Genomic DNA, 21,015 nt, shown 5'->3' with positions numbered 1-21,015 from the left:
TTAAAAAAATACCTTTGAATTGCTTGTTTTCTTAAACTCAAAAATTCATTTTCTCATAGTTTTTCTGAACCATTATTTTAACCTATCACATTAGCATTGTTTCTTAAACTCATTTCTTTTGTACAAAAGCAGAATAGTTGAAATCAGTCAATCTGAATTAGAATTCACGTTGACACAAGTGTGCTGGGTTTCCTTGGACACATTGGTACCAATGCTAAGCTATAGTTTTCTTATAGAATGGAGAAAATTATTCAGAAATCATAGAGCATTTATGGAAACTAATGTGTTACGATATGTGACAAAATCTGGTGTGTTGCCAACACACAGTAAATGCTTGATATATATATTGTTTTCTTCCTTTCTTTTAGAAAGTTAAGATTATTTCTTTCTTTTTGGAAGTACAGAGATAATGTTGCAGATAATGCCTTAGATATAAGGTTACAAACTATTCTTATAGATATGTGCATGGAAAATTGTGCATATGATTTTTTCTGATTTCTCCAGTTACATATATTACATGTAATTACATGTATTTCTAGATAAATCGATACATACATTTAGGGCAGGAGTTGTCTGATTAATCCCTATACACTTTAGGTCACTGGTCCCCCACTGTAGGCAAGTTTGCCCCCAGAGCACATGCAGCAATGTCAGCAGACTTTTTTGACTGCCATAACTAGAGTGTGGGGTGAAAGGGGCCTCTAGTGGGTGGAACCCATGGATAATGCTAATATCCCACAATGCATAGGACAGCCATGCATAACAGAGAAATCCTTGCTCAAACTCTGTAATGTGGAGGATGAGAAACTCTGCCCTAAATCGATCACAGTGCTTGTTATATCATACATGGTCAACAAATATTTGCTGACTCTATGGGAAAGTCACACCTCCCCACTGAAAGTAAAAAGTTGGGTGCATGAATTCACAATGCTCATTTCCTGTAGTAGCTCACTTTCATATTAAAAGGAAAGAGCAAAGGATGCCAAAACTTATTACTACGTTGAGGGGGTATTCTGAAAACACGTTTATTTTTTTTTTTAAATAAAGTACAGTTTCTCCAAATAGCACTTTGTTCTCATGAAGGAATTTTTTTTTTCAGATACAAAATAGATTACCATCCACTCTTGCCTACTTTATCAAAAGCCATAATGCAATTAAAATTAATAGAAAAGAATGATCTCCATTAGAAATGTTGCCAGCTACCTGTCAGATCAATGAGTATTTAGATGGCCTGAGCAAAAGGACACTCTCAGATCAAAAGCCCACTAATGCTGAAGTATACTTCAGATTAAGTTAATTGCAACACAGGGGGAATGATGTTAACCAATGTTATTCCATGAAATCATTATAATTAAAGAAAGCCAGGAAGAATTGAGTCTTTAGGGAGCTCTATCAGGTTACAAACTCATGAGCTCAACACACTTGATGAAGAATAGCTGCACTATCCAAAGAATCATGAGGAATAAAATGAAGGAAGCATCCGTCTTGGTGGAAAGCATGACCTTAAGATCTAAAATTTAAGTCCTGGATTTAAATGTGTTTTTGCTTCATTGAAACTATCAGTTTCTTTATTACCATCATCATTATTGCTATATTATTATGATTTCTTTAAAAATTGTAATAAAAACAGATGAATACAAGAGAAAAGAGTGAAAATAAAGTGAAGATATCTAAGAAAAACTCTAAAAAAAGAAAATGTATAGGTAAAACTTCCTTACACCAAGTATAGATTGTGTTAAAAATGTTTACATCACCTCACCCTGTTCTTGGAACATGTAACGAGGCATGCATTTTTAGTAGAATTTTAAAAATAAATGAGACTAAGGAACATATAAGTTAAATGGATCAGCCAAGATTATGCAGGTCATCAGTGATGGAGGCAGGATTCAACAGTCCCAACTTTCATGATATTCCTCAGAGCTAGTAAGGAGAATGAGTGGGTTTAATGATAAGTCTCCTGATGCCAAGCCCTTTTATATATACCCCTATTCATGGAAGACTGGCATGTACACAATGATAAGAAATTCAGAAGCTGCCTAAAAAACTTTAGTGGGAGTCTGATATTAGCACCTGTGATTTTAGCCAAATTTCCTCAAACTAGGAGATAATTCATCATGTGTAGAAAGAGTTCATACATACCTTTACATAATGGGAATAATCAGAATTTTGGTGCTTGTGGAAAGAGAGTAAGGAAGATGTAGGGTATCATTAAGGAGAATGCTTTTGGGTAAGAAGCTTTGCTTTTCAGGCTCTGAGAAGCTGTGTAGGCTGCTCCCTGCTCCTTGGTACCAATGGCAGATAGATCTTTAAGATAATGTCTTCACTTTATTAGCTGAAGCAGTCATATAGAAAGAAGAATATTTTCTTTTTATTTACTTAATAGATATTGATTGGTCTGCTAATAACTCTAGGCCAGCTGGTAGCAATAAAGATTACACAATTCAGATTAAGATCCTTGCTCTCATTAAACTTCCATTCAAGGCAGAGTGACACAAAACAGAGTAGCAATAAGTACCATAACTTATGATAGTGAGAAGTACAATTTGGAGAAGAAAATATGGTGAGAGAGGGAGCAAGCATGTGCGCAAGAGTGGGGGGAGGGGCAAAGGGAGAGTGGAAGAAATTCTCAAGCAGATCCCCTCCCCCACCAGCCAAGGAGGGGCTCCAACTCAGGACCCTGAGATCATGACCTGAGCTGAAATCAAGAGTCAGAGGCTCAACTGACTGAGCCACGCAGGAACCCCCCGGGAAATACATTATTAACATTTGCTTTGATATCATGTGTTCAGGAAACTTACCTTCACCTTTGCAAGACAGAACTAACCATCTGACATAATTAAGAACACAAAATTCAGAGGTGGTGGTCACCTGTACCATCAGCCAACTTACTAATTGTAATTTGCTGGACAGGAATGGGAAAAGAGTTAATATTTGAGAACATGGAAAACACTTAAGTTTGAATGTAGCAGGCTACTTGGGGGCTGGAGGGCCATGGGTCACTTACACAAATTCTGAGTTTCTACTTCCCTCTTTGTTGAAATGATTGATAATATATTTCAAAGAGTTGTATACAAGAATCTTAGAACAAAGTAGGTGCTAAATAGACACCACTTCCTTTCCTTTCTACCCCTTTCACATAAGGCAGAATTGAGGCCTAAAGGGGACATACGAAGATCCTGAACTCACCTCCTGCCATGAACACATGGAATCTACAGCTGCCTGTGAAACAACTTCCGAAGAAACCGTAAAAACTAGCTGCGGGACTCCGTCTCATGTAAGTAGGAAACACATACACACACACACACACGGAAGTGGGTAGGAAAGGCTGAGACACAACGTTGCCATAATCCTCACCCCTGCAGGACAATCTGAAGGGAACCCCAAACAACTCTGTGGGAGCTTCTCCCGCGAGCAGGGAAGGGTTGGCTATCCCACAGCGAGCACCCCAACTTTTAGGACCCGCACCTGAGATGAGCCCCAAAACGTCTAGCTTTGAAAAACCCTCAGAGCTGGCGGCCAAGGCAGCCACAGGGCTGGGTGGAACGGAGAAACGCTCTTACAGGGCTGGTGCCTGACTCAGGCTCCCGGTGAGCCAAGCTCCCCTGCTGATCCTAAGGCATCGCCCTGCGGGGCGGGGCCTCTGGGAGGCCCTCCCGCGACGGAGGCTGGCCCGCCCCACCTTCCAGCTCCCGCTCCGCCCTGCTACAACCACACCCCACCGTGCGCAGACAGCACTTTTTCTTCCCGCGCGGGGCGTCTTGTTGATGCGCCCCTGGCCTCCCTCCAGCAGGGGGCGACATGTGGGGCTCGGCCTCCACAGTGGGAGCCCCAGCGTCGCAGGAAGGGAGTTTTATCGCGCACCCAGTCGACCGTGCAACTCTGATAGGCACCGCAAGCCCTCAACTCGTGGGGGCTGTCTGAAATAAAATAGGCTGCTTGGCCAATCCCAGAGGCAGGCAAGCAGGAGGGGAGGCCGGCTCGAAGGTCAGGTTCCCCTCCTCCCCACTCGCTGCTTCGGTCTGGGAGAGGGCCTGTTGGCTCTGATGCCCCAAACCAGAGGCTGGAGCCCGGGAATATGTGCCAGACGGCGGAGTGAGATGACGCCTTATGAGAAAGGAAGGGACTTGCCCACGACGACACAGCTACTTATTGGGTAAGCTCGAGCGAATATTTATTCCTCATTTTATGCTCTTTCCAGGACTCTCTTTAGCCACTTCTGTGATGCGATGAATTTAATTGGTAATGGGCAAAAGGACATCAAAAGAGGAACTTTTTAAGAGGGTCATGAGTGATCCCAAGATTCTCTGTGAGAGGAGTGGGTTTGAGCCTCAGTGAGGCCTTTGCTGGTTCTCAAAGTATGTTCCTAGGAGCGGCAGCCTGATTACCGCTTGGGCACTAGTTAGAAATGCAAATTCTTGGGTCACGCACGCCTCAGAGCTACTGAATGAGAAACTCTGGGGCAGGCCTGAGCAATCTGTGCTTTAACAAACGCCCTGTCATCCTGGGACACATCAAAGTTTGCAAACCACTGTTTCAGACAAATGGTTAGGAAAAGAAAGGGTGTCCGCTAAGGACGTGAAGAGTCATATGCAGGGCGATGTTGTCAGAATGAAATTCTCACCCTAAAGGAGGTTTTGTGAATGGAAAATTGAATATTGATAGATGATAGACAGATGATAGATATTCATGGTATCTAGGTCACAAATCACGTTTGCTTTCTACATATATTGCAACTCATTTTACTTTTACTTCCTTTGCTTCTCCTTGCCCTAAAAAGCAGCTTGGCAGTATTCTACCTGGTAATTGTAGGTACTAATAATCATACTGTTTTCATTCACTTTCACTTTAACTGCAGAAAAAAAATTTTTTTTCCCTGTAGAATAATTTAATGAATGTTGATGGAATGCCCTCAGATTTTGACCACAGCTGTTGTATGTATCATGTCGAGTGAGGTTATCCAAGGTCTGAAGCATCCTTTCTGGGTGGAGCCTTAATCCAGGCTCCCCTATTGTCAATTACCACTTTGTAAACTCTAAAATGCCTTTTAAATATTAATCATTGCCTGTAAGAGCGTCTGACATGTGCTCAGATAATTTCAGGTGGATTCTTGCATTACACTGATTTTATATTTTACTTGTTCATAACATATATGCCAAATTGGATAGATTTGGTGGAGGGTGTACCCTGGAGATTTAGCATCACCTATCAATGAGAAAAAGAACAAAATCTGTCTCAGGTGGTGGGCATGTCACTGATACAAATCTCTCATTTACTGAGTTCCATGTGTGGATATTGTTGCTGTGGATTTACAGACATTCTGTGGATTCCTCATAGCTCAACTTTTAGTCTGGTATTATTCCATATGAAGTTGAAGAAGTTGAAGCTTGACTTTAGATTAAGTGGAAATCTTCAAAACTAGGAAAACTGATTGAAACCCAATTCTGGTTGCTTAAAACTTCTCGCTTTTCTACTCTCTGAAGTCATAACCATGAAAACAGTTTGGTCTCCATTTGTCAAACCCTTGTGCGCTTATCATGCTGGGGAGATGCTCTGTAGAGGATGGGGCCATTTCTTGTTTCCTGTTTCTAGTCTCCCCCCGCTCCCAGCCAGTTTCAGCTCCAGCGTTCTGTTAGAAGCCTCAGGTTAACCATTCTGCACCTCCGTTTTCTCATTTATCAAATAAAGCAAATAATACTGTGTAATATATAGAGTTGGGGTAAAGATAAAAATGTATTTAAAGGTATCATTAGTAGAATAATAGGTGATTTTTCAAGGTTCTGTTGTTTCCCAGTGTTCTGTAATGAACACATATTACATAAATATTGGTAAGTACATTTATTTTCTAAGGAGAAGCACTTTCTGCCAGTGTTCTGTAAAATGTATTCAATATTTCTTCTTAAAAAAAAATCCCATTTGCCTCTCCCCTCAACTTGTGTATTGCTGCTCTGTATCAGATTAAATGGAGGTATGAAGCAGCAGAGGAAGTAAAGGGACCATTTCTGGAGTCTTAAAATAATTAAAATTTTAAAGGGAAAAATGAAAATCATGTAGGAAAAAGGACCTTCCCTACCAACTTTGGAATCCAAATCCTTGGGCAGATTTCCTTGGCAAGTTTTTACAGTACTCTGATCTGAGATCTTATTGATAGCTGCATTGCCAGTCCCTATAGAAATACATGGATACATCTATCTGTATGCAAATCCCACCCTTCCTTCAAACTCCAGCCATAAACTCCATTAAGTCTGTCCTGGTTCTTTCCAGCCAGGAACTCTATATACCTTCTCTGTATTCAGTGGGTTCTTTACCTTTATGTCTCCCAGGACACATCCCTAAGGATGTGTTGGCGAGGAGCGGGTTATTATAATGCTAAAAAGAAGTGTGGAGAAGAAAGACAAAAATACCTATTTCTCTTCTAAAGACATTAGCTCTTAGTATTTTGATTTTATTATGTTCACTATTTTTTCAGCGTTTATTTGGTGTGTATTTTTGTTTACCTAATTAAAGTCAACTTGCAAAAATATAACAATATGTAGAAACACCAGATTTTACATTGTGAAGTGATATTATAATATAATTTGTCAGGTCACTAAATTCGTCAGGATACATCAATTTCTAACATGTAGTGTTGGTTGTCATTGATTGTTACCCACCATACAGAGAATCCAAACTGGATGACACCATAAATTGTATCTGAATTGTGTATTTCCCCCAGGGTCTCCTGATAGTAGATATTTAACAAATAACTGTGTACTGAATGGCTTTCACTTTTATTGCATCTTGGAATCTATGGAATACATTGTGTCATTTAACAATGACAACCCCTTAGGAAAGAGTAGACCTTTTTACTTATTTCATGGGTAATTTAACTTCTGGGAGGGAGTGGTCAAAAACACTTGGCCATCCATCCTGAGCTTTTGTCTCAGGGCTGGTGTTCTTTCTTACAAGACAGGTTGCATTAAATTCAAATGAAGGATTCCAAAGGGCCTTTAACTTGGATTCATACTCTTTATAGAATGGCCAACCAACTCTTCCTAGTGATATTCAGGATATGAATATGCCGAGAAGTCTGAGGTATTTCTAATGAATCGGTCTTAAAATCTTCCAAGCGCATAGTGTGCCAAAGTCATTATTTTGGTGAATAGGCCCTAAACTCTTAAAAAATGAAGCTGTGATGACAAATACCAAATCTTTTAAACAAAATAAAATTCAGGAGTTCAGTTTAAATCTTGACAAAGTTTCAGGCACATTAAAAGAAAACTAAATGAGTTTTAGGAAGCAGAGCATTCATATTTTACCTTTAAACAACTCTTAAAAACCTCTGCCTTTTCGTTTCCCCACCCCGGAGAAGAAAGGTCCCTTTAACAGCAACCTGTCTGACCTCAGACATATTAATTAAAATAAGTGGAAGAACAAGAAGTTTTTATTTTAAAAGCTTTTTCAGTAGTGAAGAAAGTATATCACCAAGAGTAAGGAATTAGAAATTTATGGCTGCGTTGTTTTGATTTTCATTTTTATAAATATATAGAATCTTATTTTCAAGGGGAAGTTAAAAGAGTCATAGTATCTGCTATTTTTAAATACCTACTATGTGAGAGATAAAGTTCTAGGCTTTTTAATACATTAAGCTGGCGGCATCACAATTCCAGACTTCAAGCTCTATTACAAAGCTGTCATCATCAAGACAGTATGGTACTGGCATAAAAACAGACACATAGAGCCATGGAACAGAATAGAGAGCCCAGAAATGGACCCTCAACTCTATGGTCAGCTCATCTTTCACAAAGCAGGAAAGAATGTCCAATGAAAAAAAGACAGTCTCTTCAACAAATGGTGTTGGGAAAATTGGACAGCCACATGCAGAAGAATGAAACTGGACCATTTCCTTACACCACACACAAAAAATAGACTCCAAATGGTTGACAGACCTAAATGTGAGACAGGAGTCCATCCAAATCCTAATGGAGAACACAGGCAGCAACCTCTTTGACCTCAGCCGCAGCAGCTTCTTCCTAGAAACATCACCAAAGGCAAGGGAAGCAAGGGCAAAAATGAATTATTGGGACTTCATCAAGATAAAAAGCTTTTGCACAGCAAAAGAAACAGTCCACAAAACCAAAACACAACCAACAGAATGGGAGAAGATATTTGCAAATGACATATCAGATAAAGGGCTTGTATCCAAAATCTATAAAGAACTTATCAAACTCAACACCCAAAGAACAAATGATCCAATCAAGAAATGGGCAGAAGACATGAACAGACATTTTTCCAAAGAAGACATCCAAATGGCCAAAAGACACATGAAAAAGTGCTCAGCATTGCTCAGCATCAGGGAAATCCAAATCAAAACCTCAGTGAGACACCACCTCACACCAGTCAGAATGGCTAAAATTAACAAGTCAGGAAACGACAGATGTTGGCGGGGATGTGGAGAATCCCACCTACGCTGTTGGTGGGAATGCAAGCTGGTGCAGCCACTCTGGAAAACAGTATGGAGGTTCCTCAAAAAGTTGAAAATAGAGCTTCCCTACGACCCAGCAATTGCACTACTGGTTATTTACCCCAAAGATACAGATGTAGTGGTCGAATGGGTACGTGCACCCCGATGATTATAGCAGCATTGTCCACAATAGCCAAACTATGGAAAGAGCCAAGATGTCCATCGACAGATGAATGGATAAAGATGATGTGTGTGTGTGTGTGTGTATGTGTGTGTGTGTGTGTGTGTATGTATATATATATATATATACATATATATACAATGGAATATTATGCAGCCATCAAAAGGAATGAGATCTTGCCATTTGCAGCGACATGGATGGAACTGGAGGGTATTGTGCTGAGTGAAATAAGTCAATCAGAGAAAGACATGTATCATATGACCTCACTGATATGAGGAATTCTTAATCTCAGGAAACAAACTGAGGGTTGCTGGAGTGGTGGGGGGTGGGAGGGATGGGCTGGCTGGGTGGTAGATGTTGGGAAGGGTATGTGCTATTGTGAGCGCTGTGAATTGTGTAAGACTGTCGAATCACAGACCTGTACCTCTGAAACAAATAATACATTATATGTTAAAAAAAGAAAAGAAGATAGTAGGAAGGGAGAAATGAAGGGGGGGAAACCGGAGTGGGAGACGAACCATGAGAGACTATAGACTCTGAGAACAAACTGAGGATTCTAGAGGGGAGGGGGTGGGGGATGGGTTAGCCTGGTGACGGGTATTAAAGAGGGCACGTGCTGCATGGAACACTGGGTGTTGTATGCAAACAATCATGGAACACTACATCAAAAACTAATGATGTATGGTGTTTAACATAACAATAAAATATAAAAAAGGTTAATTACAAAATAAGTCACTTTATTGAAACAGAGTTAACAGGGAATTCTAGGCCTTTCTGAAGAGGTGACATTTGAGGTGACATCTGCCTGAGTCCAAGAGTGAAAAAATGGCATGTGGGATCAGAATGGGCAGCCTAGATAAATGGCTTGAGGTGAAAATGGCCTTAAATAAAGCCAGTGTAGCTGGAACAGGGAGAGAAGGAGAGCAGTACAAGATTTAGTTTGAAAAGGAAGGTGAAATCTGTAAATTATGAAGAATATTAAGCCATCAAGTTAGATTCCTAGGGCTGCTGTAACCAAGTATTAGACTGAGTCACTTAAAACAACAGAAGTTTATTCTTCTTGGAGGCTGGATGTCTGAAATCTGGGTGTCTGTTGGGTTGATTCCCTCTAAGTGTACTGGGGGAATGCCATGCCATGCCATCATTTTCCCCTAGTTTTTGGTAGTGACCCACAGCACTCAGTCTTCCTTAGCTTGTAGGTGCATTTCTACAATCCATTGTCTCTGCACGACTTTTTCTTGTGTGATTCTGTGTCTTCACATGGCCAACTTTTCACCAGGACACCCGTCATATGGGGTTAGGGGCCCACCCTACTCCAGTTTGATCTCAGTTTAATTATATCTGCAATGACCCTATTTCCAAATGTGGTCATATTCCAAGGTACTGGGAATTAGGACTTTGATATTATCTTTTTTGGGGTGACATATTTCGATATCACAGGATTTTTATTTATTTAAGAACAAGAAATCACTGAAAAAACTCATGCATCCCTCTGATAATTTTTGGAAGAATTTAAAAAGGCAACAGAAGAAAAAGAAAGCAAATTAATAAGCTTCTGCAAATACCTTGGGATGGTTAGAGATAATAGTGTCTTAGGCTAAGACTTGCAATCCTAAAGATAGAAATAGACACATTTGATAAGAGCATCATAAGAGGAGAAATAGATTTGAGCATAGCAGCAAATCAATAAATCATAATGGACTTGTTAAGCTTGGCATGCTATGAGACACCAAGGAGAAATGAAAGTAAGATGTTGGCTCTGGAGGAGCATAATTCAAAAGGGAGGCTGACAATACAGCTTTACCACTCCTAGGCACACACATGGTGCTTCAAGAGATGATATGGTTGTCTCATTAGGAGAGTAGAGGAAGGAGGGTAGGGTTCTGGGCTGAGGCCAGTCCAGGTAGAGGAAGAGGGCATAGTGGCCTCAAAGGCAAAGGGAAAAACAGACAGACAATAACAAGCAAACAAGAGAATAAGGTTGTATAAATCAAGAGACAAAAATGTTTCCAGAAAGGAAAGTTGAGAAGTGCTTACTGCTGCTGAGAATGACCTAGATGAGTGCTGCATTGGCAGAACGGGATCAGAGGGGTGCCATTTTTTTTGCATCTCACAAGGGAATGCCGCCCTTACTGGCATAAATTCACATGTAAGTAGTAATGTAGCACTATATGTATAAGGAAAGCTTGACAATGTAAACCAACAGCTTAGACTGATTTTGTTCCTGGTACAAATGTCAGAGGCATAAATCGACAGGGTTAAATTAATAAGGGCCTGAATAAATCCCAATCTCTTTTTTAAAGACTTGGTTGAGTCCTGCAAGTCTCCAAACATATTTGGCAGGAATAATTGAGGGCAGTTACTTGGTGTAGAAATGACTGATAGGTGTTTCTCAATTTTCAGGAATCATCAAGTAATCTTTGAAATAGTCGCAGCTTTAATTTTGTTTATTTAAATATGGCACTATTTCATGGCCTCACGGGGACTTTTTGTTACTTTTCCTACCCTTACATTTACCTCTCCTCTTGATCTTAAATAAATAAAAATCCCATGATATGGCTGTTAGGCATCGATTTGTGTCACCCCAAAAAAGATGATATCAAAGTCCTAATCTTACCGAGGGTTTATAGAGTAGTCAAGAAGGCTCAGTGTGAAGGAGTCAGTGGTATGAACTGTGGCCAAGAGTAGAAGATATGCCATGCCTGAAATCACTTATATTAATTTTCTGAAACAGTTTGGAGGCCTCCCAAACAAAACTAAACAAACAAACAAACAAAAAATAGAACAAACAAAAAACCTTACCGTAGCATCTTGAAGTTTTATGGACTATCTCTATATGCTAAAAGTACATTTTCATAACACTGGGAACATGAAAGTCTTAAGAAGACAAGAAACTTGAATGAGCTTTTGAGCATACCCACAGAGTCCTAATTCTTTCCATGCTTCAATTTATTGGATTCACCCAACAGTACAGTATTTTTCTCTCCTTCCAAAGACTTGTCTACCTGCTGTTAAGAATTGGACAAGATTTACTGATTTGGCTGCCTACTGGTGCGGTGTCTTTAAGTGGTGAATATAAATCTTTAATCATACTGCTTAGGGTGACTTCACTTCCTCCTAGCATTTCATCCGTAAATAGGAAGAAAGGCTCCTGAGACCACATTATTGATGTTTGCAATACCGTTTTTTTTTTTCCTGTTTAGATTCATTTTCAACAATTTTGGAGAACCAGTTTTGTTTTGTTTTTTTTTTTCCTATTAGAGTGTAACCAGTACTTTCTAGAAAAACAAGCTTAGAAGAAAGAAATGATGTACTCTGTAAATAAAGGCAAATGTGCTGAAAGATGACAAGTTTGAGACGGGGCATCTGACCAGCACATCTCTTTTAATCTCTGATGAATGGACATACTTGAAATAACTGTTACTTGTTTGTTTACTTAACTGTTCAGTTCATGATTATGTCAAATGAGTACTCATTTGCTATGGCTAAGAATTCTGGGACATTACTGGAATAACTGGGCATCCTAAACACTAGCTTGTGGAAATACACCGAGCTTTTCACTGCCCCACATTTCTCTCTCCACTCTTTCTACAACCCCACCTACTCCTTCTACTTATATTGCCTTTCTTTCTTTTTGGATACAGATGATTTATTATAACCACTTAATTTGTGGTTGAACACATACCATCTTTGGCCCTGTTTGAAGTACATATTGTGGAGTTTTCATGTTAATTTTTCAGACTCCCAAGATTTCAGATATACTAAGGAAAAACAACTTCCAGTGTCCCTTTTATTAGTGAAGTAATATTAGATCCTACAAGTGGAGTGGAGTGCAAGAGATACATGCGCTTTGGAATAAGAGTTTGGAAATCAAATTCTGTTTGCCGCATTGGCTAGCTTTGTGTTTATGGAGTCAGTAATCAGTTTTCCCAGAATGTCAGTTTACCCATCTATATAAACAAAACAAAACAAACAAAACCCCAAAACAGATTCTGAAACCTTTAAGAACTCTGTCAAGAATGGTTATAAGAGGGGCGCCTGGGTGGCTCAGTCGTTAAGCGTCTGCCTTCGGCTCAGGTCATGATCCCAGGGTCCTGGGATCGAGCCCCGCATCGGGCTCCCTGCTCTGCTGGAAGCCTGCTTCTCCCTCTCCCACTCCCCCTGCTTGTGTTCCCTCTCTCACTGTGTCTCTCTCTGTCAGATAAATAAAATCTTAAAAAAAAAAATGGTTATAAGAGGGGCGCCTGGGTGACTCATTCGTTAAGCATCTGCCTTTGGCTCAGGTCATGATCCCAGGGTCATGGGTTCGAGCCCCGCATCGGGCTCCCTGCTCCGTGGGAAGCCTGCTTCTCCCTCTCCCACAACCACTGCTTGTGTTGCCTCTCTCGCTCTGTCTCTCTCTGTCAAATAAATAAGTGAAATCTTAAAAAAACAAAAAAGAATAGTTATAAGAATAATAAGAAAGAATATAGGTGAAAGAGCCTAAAAATTAGAAAGTACTTAATTAAGGTTAACTCTTCCCCTTTTTTTCTAAAGAAAATCTTCAGGAAGACCAGCTGCTATTGTATTTTTAAGCAATAAAAGGCCTTTTAGAGAAGAAATCTTGCTGTTTTTAAAAATATTATGATTATTATATTTTTATTGTGCCCAATGCTAGAGTAACTATTATTCTTGGGACATTTGGAAACTTGCTTTCTAGAAGAATTGTATTAGTTTGAAATGTCATCAGTAAGTAGATTACCAAATAATTTTTACTAAAGTGCTTGCTATTATTCATTGTTATTTTACTATTTTAAGTGTAAGAGTTATAACTTTTTTTTAAAACAAAAACAAAACCTTTTTATTCTATAATTGTTTCAGACTTGCTGAAAAATTGCAAAAATATTACAATCTACAATAAACTTTCACCCACATTTTCCAAAAGTTAACATTTAACCATATTGGCTTAATCACTCATTCTTCCTATAAATTTTTTTTTCTAAAACATTTGAGAGTCAAAGACATGATGTATCTCTTTACCCCCTTACCATTTTGTCTCCCCTAACTTCCATATTTCCCCCAAACTGGGATGTATTTTTTTTTAATTTTTTTATTGTTAGGTTAATCACCATATATTACATCATTAGTTTTTGATGTAGAGTCCATGATTCATTGTTTCTGCATAACAGCCAGTGCTCCATGCAGAATGTGCCCTCTTAAAACCCATCACCAGGCTAACCCATCCCCCGACCCACCTCCCCTCTAGAACCCTCAGTTTGTTTCTCAGAGTCCATCGTTTCTCATGGTTTGTCTCCCCCTCCAACTTACTCCCCTTCATTCTTCACCTCCTGCTATCTTCTTCTTTTTCTTTTTTCTTAACATATGTTGCATTATTTGTTTCAGAGGTACAAATCTGTGATTCAACAGTCTTGCACAATTCACAGCGCTCACCATAGCACATACCCTACCCAATGTCTGTCACCCAGCCACCCCATCCCTCCCACCCCCCACCACTCCAGCAACCCTCAGTTTGTTTCCTGAGATTAAGAATTCCTCATATCAGTGAGGTCACATGATACATGTCTTTCCCTGATTGACTTATTTCACTGAGCATAACACCCTCCAGTTCCACCCACGTCGTTGCAAATGGCAAGATCCCATTCCTTTTGATAGCTGCATAATATTCCATTGTATATATATACCACATCTTTATCCATTCATCTGTCGATGGACATCTTGGCTCTTTCCACAGTTTGGCTATTGTGGACAATGCTGCTATAAACATTGGGGTGGACGTACCCCTTCGGATCCCTACATTTGTATCTTTGGGGTAAATACCCAGTAGTGCAATTGCTGGATCGTATGGTAGCTCTATTTTCAAATGTTTGAGGAACCTCCATAATGTTTTCCAGAGTGGTTGCACCAGCTTGCATTCCCACCAACAGCGTAGGAGGGTTCCCCTTTCTCCACATCCCCGCCAACATCTGTCGTTTCCTGACTTCTTCATTTTAGCCATTCTGACGGGTGTGAGGTGGTGTCTCATTGAGGTTTTGATTTGGATTTCCCTGATGCCGAGCCATGTGGAGCACTTTTTCATGTGTCTGTTGGCCATTTGGATGTCTTCTTTGGAAAAATGTTCATGTCTTCTGCCCATTTCTTGATTGGATTATTTGTTCTTTGGGTGTTCAGTTTGATAAGTTCTTTATAGATTTTGGTTACTAGCCCTTTATCTGATATGTCATTTGCAACTATTTTCTCCTATTCTGTCGGTTGTCTTTTGGTTTTGTGGACTGTTTCTTTTGCTGTGCAAAAGCTTTTTATCTTGATGAAATTGCTGTGGCTGAGGATGAAGAGGTTGCTACCTGTGTTCTCCTTTAGGATTTGGATGGACTCCTGTCTCACGTTTAGGTCTTTCAACCATTTGGAGTCTATTTTTGTGTGTGGTGTAAGGAAATGGTCCAGTTTCATTCTTCTGCATGTGGCTGTCCAATTTTCCCAACACCATTTGTTGAAGAGACTGTCTTTTTTCCATTGGACATTCTTTCTTGCTTTGTCCAAGATGAGTTGACCATAGAGTTGAGGGTCCATTTCTGGGCTCTCGATTCTGTTCCACTGATCTATGTATCAGTTTTTGTGCCAGTACCATACTGTCCTGATGATGACAGCTTTGTAATAGAGCTGGAAGTCCGGAATTGTGATGCCACCAGCTTTGCTTTTCTTTTTCAAGATTCCTCTGGCTATTCGGGGTCTCTTCTGGTTCCATACAAATTTTAGGATTCTTTGTTCCATTTCTTTGAAAAAAGCGGATGGTATTTTGATGGGGATTGCATTGAATGTGTCGATTGCTCTAGGTAGCATTGAAATCTACACAATGTTTGTTCTTCCAATCCATGAGCATGGAACGTTTTTCCATTTCTTTGTGTCTTCCTCAATTTCTTTCGAGTATTTTATAGTTTTCTGAGTACAGATGCTTTGCCTCTTTGGTTAAATTTATTCCTAGGTATCTTATGGTTTTGGGTGCAATTGTAAATGGGATCGACTCCTTGATTTGTCTCTCTTCTGTCTTGTTGTTGGTCTATAGGAGTGCCACTGATTTCTGTGCATTGATTTTATATCCTGCTACTTTACTGAGTTCCTGTATGAGCTCTAGCAGTTTTGGGGTGGAGTCTTTTGGGTTTTCCACATACAGTATCATATCATCTGCAAAGAGTGAGAGTTTGACTTCCTCTTTGCCGCTTTGGATGCCTTTGATTTCTTTTTGTTGTCTGATTGCTGTGGCTAGGCCTTCTAATACTATGTTGAATAGCAGTGGTGAGAGTGGACATCCCTGCCACGTTCCTGACCTTAGGGGAAAAGCTCTCGGCTTTTCCCCATTGAGAATGATATTCGCTGTGGGTTTTTCATAGATGGTTTATGATATTGAGGTATGTACCCTCTATCCCTGTACTCTGAAGAGTGTTGATCAAGAAAGGATGCTGTACTTTGTCAAATGCTTTTTCTGCATCTATTGAGAGGATCCTATGATTCTTGTTCTTTCTTTTCTTAATGTATTGTATCACGTTGATTGATTTGCGGATGTTGAACCAACCTTGCAACCCAGGGATAAATCCCACTTGGTTGTGGTGAATAATCCTTTTAATGTACTGTTGGATCCTATTAGCTAGTATTTTGGTGAGAATTTTTGCATCCATGTTCATCAAGGATATTGGGCTGTACTTCTCCTTTTTGATGGGGTCTTTGTCTGGTTTTGGGATCAAGGTAATGCTGGCCTCATAAAATAAGTTTGGAAGTTTTCCTTCCATTTCTCTTTTTTGGAAGAGTTTCAGGAGAATAGGTATTAATTCTTCTGTAAATGTCTGATAGAATTCCCCTGGGAAGCCATCTGGCCCTGGGCTTTTGTTTGTCGGGAGATTTTTGATGACTGCTTCAATTTCCTTTGTGCTTATAGGTCTGTTCAGGTTTTCTATTTCTTCCTGGTTCTATTTTGGTAGTTGATACTTCTCTAGGAATGCACCCATTTCTTCCAGGTCATCTAATTTGCTGGCATAGAGTTGCTCATAATATGTTCTTAAAATTGTTTGTATTTCTTTGGTGTTGGTTGTGATCTCTCCTCTTTCATTCATGATTTTGTTGATTTGGGTCATTTCTCTTTTCTTTTTGATAAGTCTGGCCAGGGGCTTATCAATCTTGTTAATTCTTTCAAAGAACCAGCTCCTAGTTTCGTGGATCTGTTCTACTTTTCTTTTGGTTTCTAGTTCATTGACTTCTGCTCTGATCTTTATTATTTCTCTTCTCCTGTTGGGTTTAGGCTTTCTTTGCTGTTCTTTCTCCAGCTCCTTTAGGTTTAGGGTTAGGTTGTGTATTTGAGACCTTTCTTGTTTCTTGAGAAAGGCTTGTATTGCTATATACTTTCCTCCTAGGACTGCCTTTGCTGTATCCCAAAGATTTTGAACAGTTGTGTTTTCATTTTCATTGGTTTCCTTGAATTTTTTTAATTCTTCTTTAATTTCCTGGTTGACCCATTCATTCTTTAGTAGGATGCTCTTTAGCCTCCATGTATTTGAGTTCTTTCCGACTTTCCTCTTGTGACTGAGTTCTAGTTTCAAAGCATTGTGGTCTGAAAATATGCAGGGAATAATCCAGTCTTTTGGTACCGGTTGAGTCCTGATTCGTGACGTAGGATGTGATCAATTCTGGAGAATGTTCCATGGGCACTAGAGAAGAATATGTATTCCGTTGCTTTGGGATGGAATGTTCGGAATATGTTTGTGAAGTCCATTTAGTCCAGTATGTTATTTAAAGTCTTTATTTCCTTGTTGATCTTTTGCTTAGATGATCTGCCATTTCAGTCAGAGGGGTGTTAAATATCTCCACTATTATTGTATTGTTGTCAATGTGTTTCTTTGCTTTTGTTATTAATTTCCCTATATAATTGGCTGCTCCCATGTTAGGGCCATAGATATTTACAATTGCTAGATCTTCTTGTTGGATAGACCCTTTAAGTGGGATATAGTGTCCTTCTTCATCTCTTATTACAGTCTTTGTTTAAAATCTGATTTGTCTGATATAAGCATTGCCACCCCAGCTTTTTTTTGGTGTCCATTAGCATGGTAAATGGTTTTCCACCCCCTCACTTTCAATCTGCGGGTGTCTTTGGGTCTAAAATGAGTCTCTTGCAGACAGCATATTGATGGGTCTTGTTTTTTAATCCAATCTGATAGCCTGTGTCTTTTGATTGGGGCATTAGGCCATTTACATTCAGGGTTACTATCGAAAGATATGAATTTAGTGCCATCGTATGTCCTGTAAGGTGACTGTGACTGTATATTGTCTGTGTTCCTTTCTGATCTATGCTGCTTTTAGGCTCTCTCTTTGCTTAGAGGACCCCTTTCAATATTTCTTGGAGGACTGGTTTTGTGTTTGCAAATTCATTTAGTTTTTGTTTCTCCTGGAAGCTTTTTATCTCTCCTTCTATTTTCAATGACAGCCTAGCTGGATATAATATTCTTGGCTGCATATTTTTCTCGTTTAGTGCTCTGAAGATACCATGCCATTCCTTTCTGGCCTGCCAGGTCTCTGTGGATAGGTCTGTTGCCAATCTAATGTTTCTACCATTGTAGGTTACGTATCTCTTCTCCCGAGCTGCTTTCAGGATTTTCTCTTTGTCTCTGAGTCTTGTAAGTTTTCCTATTAGATGTCGGGGTGTTGGCCTATTATTATTGATTTTGAGAGGGGTTCTCTGTGCCTCCTGGATTTTGATGCCTGTTTCCTTCCTCACATTAGGGAAGTTCTCTGCTATCATTTGCTCTAATATACCTTCTGCCCCCCTCTCTCTTTCTTCTTCTTCTTGGATCCCAATTATTCTGATGTTGTCTCGTCTTACTGTATCGCTTATCTGTCGAATTCTGCCCTCGTGATCCTGTAGTTGTTTATCTCTCTTTTTCTCAACTTCTTTATTTTCCATCATTTGGTCTTCTATATCGCTGATTCTCTCCTCTCCCTCATTTATCCTAGCAGTTAGTGCCCCCATTTTTGATTGCACCTCATTAATAGCCTTTTTGATTTTGACTTGGTTAGATTTTAGTTCTTTTATTTCTCAGAAGGTGTTTCTCTAATAACTTCCACACTTTTTTCAAGCCCAGCTAGTATCTTTAAAGTCATGTTTCTGAACTCTAGGTCTGACATCGTACTAATGTCCATATTGAGTAGGTCCCTGGCTGACGGTACTATCTCTTGTTCTTTTTGCTGAGGTGTTTTTTTTCATCTTGTCTTTTTTTCCAGAGGAGAATAGATGAATGAGAGAACAAAATGCTAACACGTTAACAACGTCCCCAGCAAATATACTCTATACAAATCAGAAAAGACCTGAAACCAGGGAAAAGAAAGGGAAAGAAACAAAAAAGAAAGAGAAAAAAAAAAAGAAAAAAAAGATAAACACAAAAACAGAACAACACAAAAAAAGCAGAATATGATCAAATATGATCAGGCTAGTGCATAGATCAGTGCCACACACTAGATTTTGGGCGTATTTTGGTCTGTTAGAAAAAAGTGCCTCCCAAAATTTTAAAGGAAGAAAGACATATATGTACAAAATAAGGGTTGATACAATGAAGGGATGGAAGATGACTGTAAAGATGAAAAGTATAAAAGATTTTATAAAAGGAATTGATAAGATAAGAAGTTGTTTGAAAAAAGAAAGAAGATTAAAAGAAAAAAAAGGGAGAGAATGTGATCAGGCAGGAGACTCGAACAAAGCCATACACTAGTGATTTAGTGTATATTTTGATCTGTTAGAAGAAACTGTATCTCAAAATTTTAAAGAGAGAAAAACATATATATATGCCAAAAATAAGGGTAACTACTATGAAGGGATAAAATATCACTCTAAAAATGAAAAATAAAAAATGTGTTTTTTAAAAAAGGGATTGATAAGATGTTGGTTGAAAAAGGGAATAAGAAAAATTAGAAAAAAAACATTTAAAAAAATTAACTTTGTTGAATTAATGAATCATGGTAAAAAAAAAAAAGCCATGAATTCTATGTGCAGTATTCCCCTAGCGCTGGAGTTCTGTTCTCCTTTATCGGTAAACTTGGTCTTGGCTTGGTGGCTGTTCGTGCTGATCTTCTGGGGGAGGGGCCTGTTGTCGTGGTTCCCAAATGTCTTTGCCGGAGGTTGAATTGCCCCACCCTTTTAGGTCCTGGCTAAGCAAGCTGCTTGGGTTTGCTCTCAGGAGCTTTTGTCCCCTGCAAGCTCTGGCACAGCTTTGGAGGACCAGGGTGATAATGGTGGCCTCCCAATCTTCGCCCGGAGGAGCTGAGAACTCGGGGCCCCGCTCCCCAGTGCACCCCTAGGGAAAAGCAGTCACTCCCGACTCCCCGGTTTCCGGCCGCACTCCGTGCTCACCTGGCCTGTGACCAAGCGTTTCTATATCTGGCACCTGACCCGGTGTGGAGTCTCCAAACCCAGCAGATCCCTGCGGTGTGCTCCCGCGCCGCTCCTCCCGGGGGAGGAAGGGGAGTCTCCCAGGCTCTGCCGCTTGTTGGGTCCTTGCTGGAGGAGCAATGGCCTGACTGGGCCACGGATCACAGTTTATGGCCACCCCGAGCTGAGAGCCCGCGCCTTGGCTCCATCTCTGCAGCCGGCTTCCCCGCTCCGATCCCTGGGAGCTCTGCCACACTCAGGCACCCCCTTTTCTGTGACCCTAAGGTTCCCGAGACCACACTGTCCCGGGAGGTTTCCACCCCCTGCTTAGCCACTGCAGCGACATCCCTCAGCGGAGCCAACTTCTAAAAGGTCCGATTTTGTGCTCCCCGGCTCTAGCACTTGCCAGAAGCGGCCCATGGAGGCCCTCTCCCCCGCCCTCTGTCCTCCCGAATATCGCCTCAGATTCACTTCTCCGCACGTCCTACCTTCCAGGAAGTGGTCCCTTCTCTGTTCAGAGAGTTGTTGCTACTCTCTTCTTTGGTCTCCTGTTGAGTTCGTAGGTGTTCAGAATGGTTTGATCCCTATTCAGCTGAATTCCTGAGACCGGAGGAAATCTAGGTCTCCTACTCCTCCGCCATTTTGCTCCAAGAGTTATAACTCTTAAGAGAGACGGACACATGGTGTTATCGGAACACACACTATATTCGGTTACTCCAGTTTTTTCTGTATACATATTCAAAAGGTTATTTTTCCCCAAGATCCTCACCTGAAACCTAAGGGAAACTAGGGGGCTTTTTTGGCTATTTTCAAGCAATGAATATCCTTGGTAACTCCTAGTCTTGTTGAATAACTTGAATAGTGCAGTAAAATAGTTGCCTCTTTTCTGTCTTTGGTCTCTAATCAGTTCATCAACTACACTATGAATAGGGCTATGGTTGGCCTGTCCCATCTTTCCTGATCTAGTGTGTTCTATCCCATCTTAATAAGTGT

General features: G+C 40.1%; 1 protein-coding gene across 1 annotated transcript in view; it reads left to right on the top strand.

Annotated features, from left to right (window-relative positions):
* Positions 1-3,861: 3,861 nt before the first annotated feature.
* LOC112820581 (trafficking protein particle complex subunit 2-like) overlaps positions 3,862-21,015 on the top strand; it is a 95,951-nt gene continuing 78,797 nt past the window's right edge. Inside the window, exon 1 of the mRNA XM_025867575.2 lies at positions 3,862-4,153. Coding sequence (XP_025723360.1) covers positions 4,044-4,153 — 110 coding nt within the window. The 5' untranslated portion in view covers positions 3,862-4,043. The remainder of the gene's footprint in view (positions 4,154-21,015) is intronic.

This window comes from Callorhinus ursinus, unplaced genomic scaffold (genome assembly GCF_003265705.2).
Source record: "Callorhinus ursinus isolate GAN/ISIS: 27379988/994484 unplaced genomic scaffold, GSC_fseal_2.0 scaffold10, whole genome shotgun sequence".
In the NCBI taxonomy this organism is placed as follows: domain Eukaryota; kingdom Metazoa; phylum Chordata; class Mammalia; order Carnivora; family Otariidae; genus Callorhinus; species Callorhinus ursinus.
Note: the sequence above shows the minus strand (reverse complement) of the source record. Positions and strands in the feature narration are given on the sequence as shown.